At 35.5% G+C, this 648-nt stretch overlaps 1 protein-coding gene across 1 annotated transcript in view; it reads left to right on the forward strand.

Moving 5' to 3' along the window:
• MEI4 (meiotic double-stranded break formation protein 4) overlaps nt 1-364 on the forward strand; it is a 211,250-nt gene extending 210,886 nt beyond the window's left edge. Inside the window, 1 exon segment of the mRNA XM_027852861.1 lies at nt 95-364. Coding sequence (XP_027708662.1) covers nt 95-364 — 270 coding nt within the window.
• The last annotated feature ends 284 nt before the right edge of the window (nt 365-648 follow it).

Here is a 648-nt window from a genome sequence, read left to right on the forward strand (position 1 = left end):
CATATTGTTTTCCTTGTCTGAGAATATTGTAGTTTTCTAAGGTTGGCCACTACTGTATTTTCACCAAGATTATTTTTTCCTTTATTATTTGTAGGTCCAAGCTGGGTATGATGTGACATGCTATGAGAACATGTTCTCTCTCTTCTGGATTCTAGAACAGCTGCTTCAGGATGGAACAGAAGACACTATTATGCCAAGTATAGGCCCTGCAGAACAGGAGACTAAGAAGTTTCTTGAGCAGCTTGATCAAACTATTCTCCATCTCTCAGATGAATTCCCTTTGTTTACTTTATACCTATGGAGAGTGGGTGTTCTTTTGAACTCAGCTCAGATAAGAACTGCTGAAAATAACTCACCTCCCTAGCCATTGATCATATTTCTCAAATATATTTAAGGTGTGTTTAGAAGATTTTCAGAAGAATTATTTTAAAAGACTCAGTATTGCAAACATAAAATGGACTTGGCAATGAAATTACTGATTGTTGCTTCACTGCTTAGCTTAAAAATTGTGTATAATAGAATATGGAAGCCATGTTGGCCTTCTGTTATAATATGGTAAGTGCACCCTTCTTCATCTTGCCTCCTCTTCTTAGAAATGTACCAATATTCAGATTGTATCAATTACATCATCATTATTGTCTTTTTCCT

Source organism: Vombatus ursinus, unplaced genomic scaffold (assembly GCF_900497805.2).
Source record: "Vombatus ursinus unplaced genomic scaffold, bare-nosed wombat genome assembly UNPS02009835.1, whole genome shotgun sequence".
Lineage (NCBI taxonomy): Eukaryota > Metazoa > Chordata > Mammalia > Diprotodontia > Vombatidae > Vombatus > Vombatus ursinus.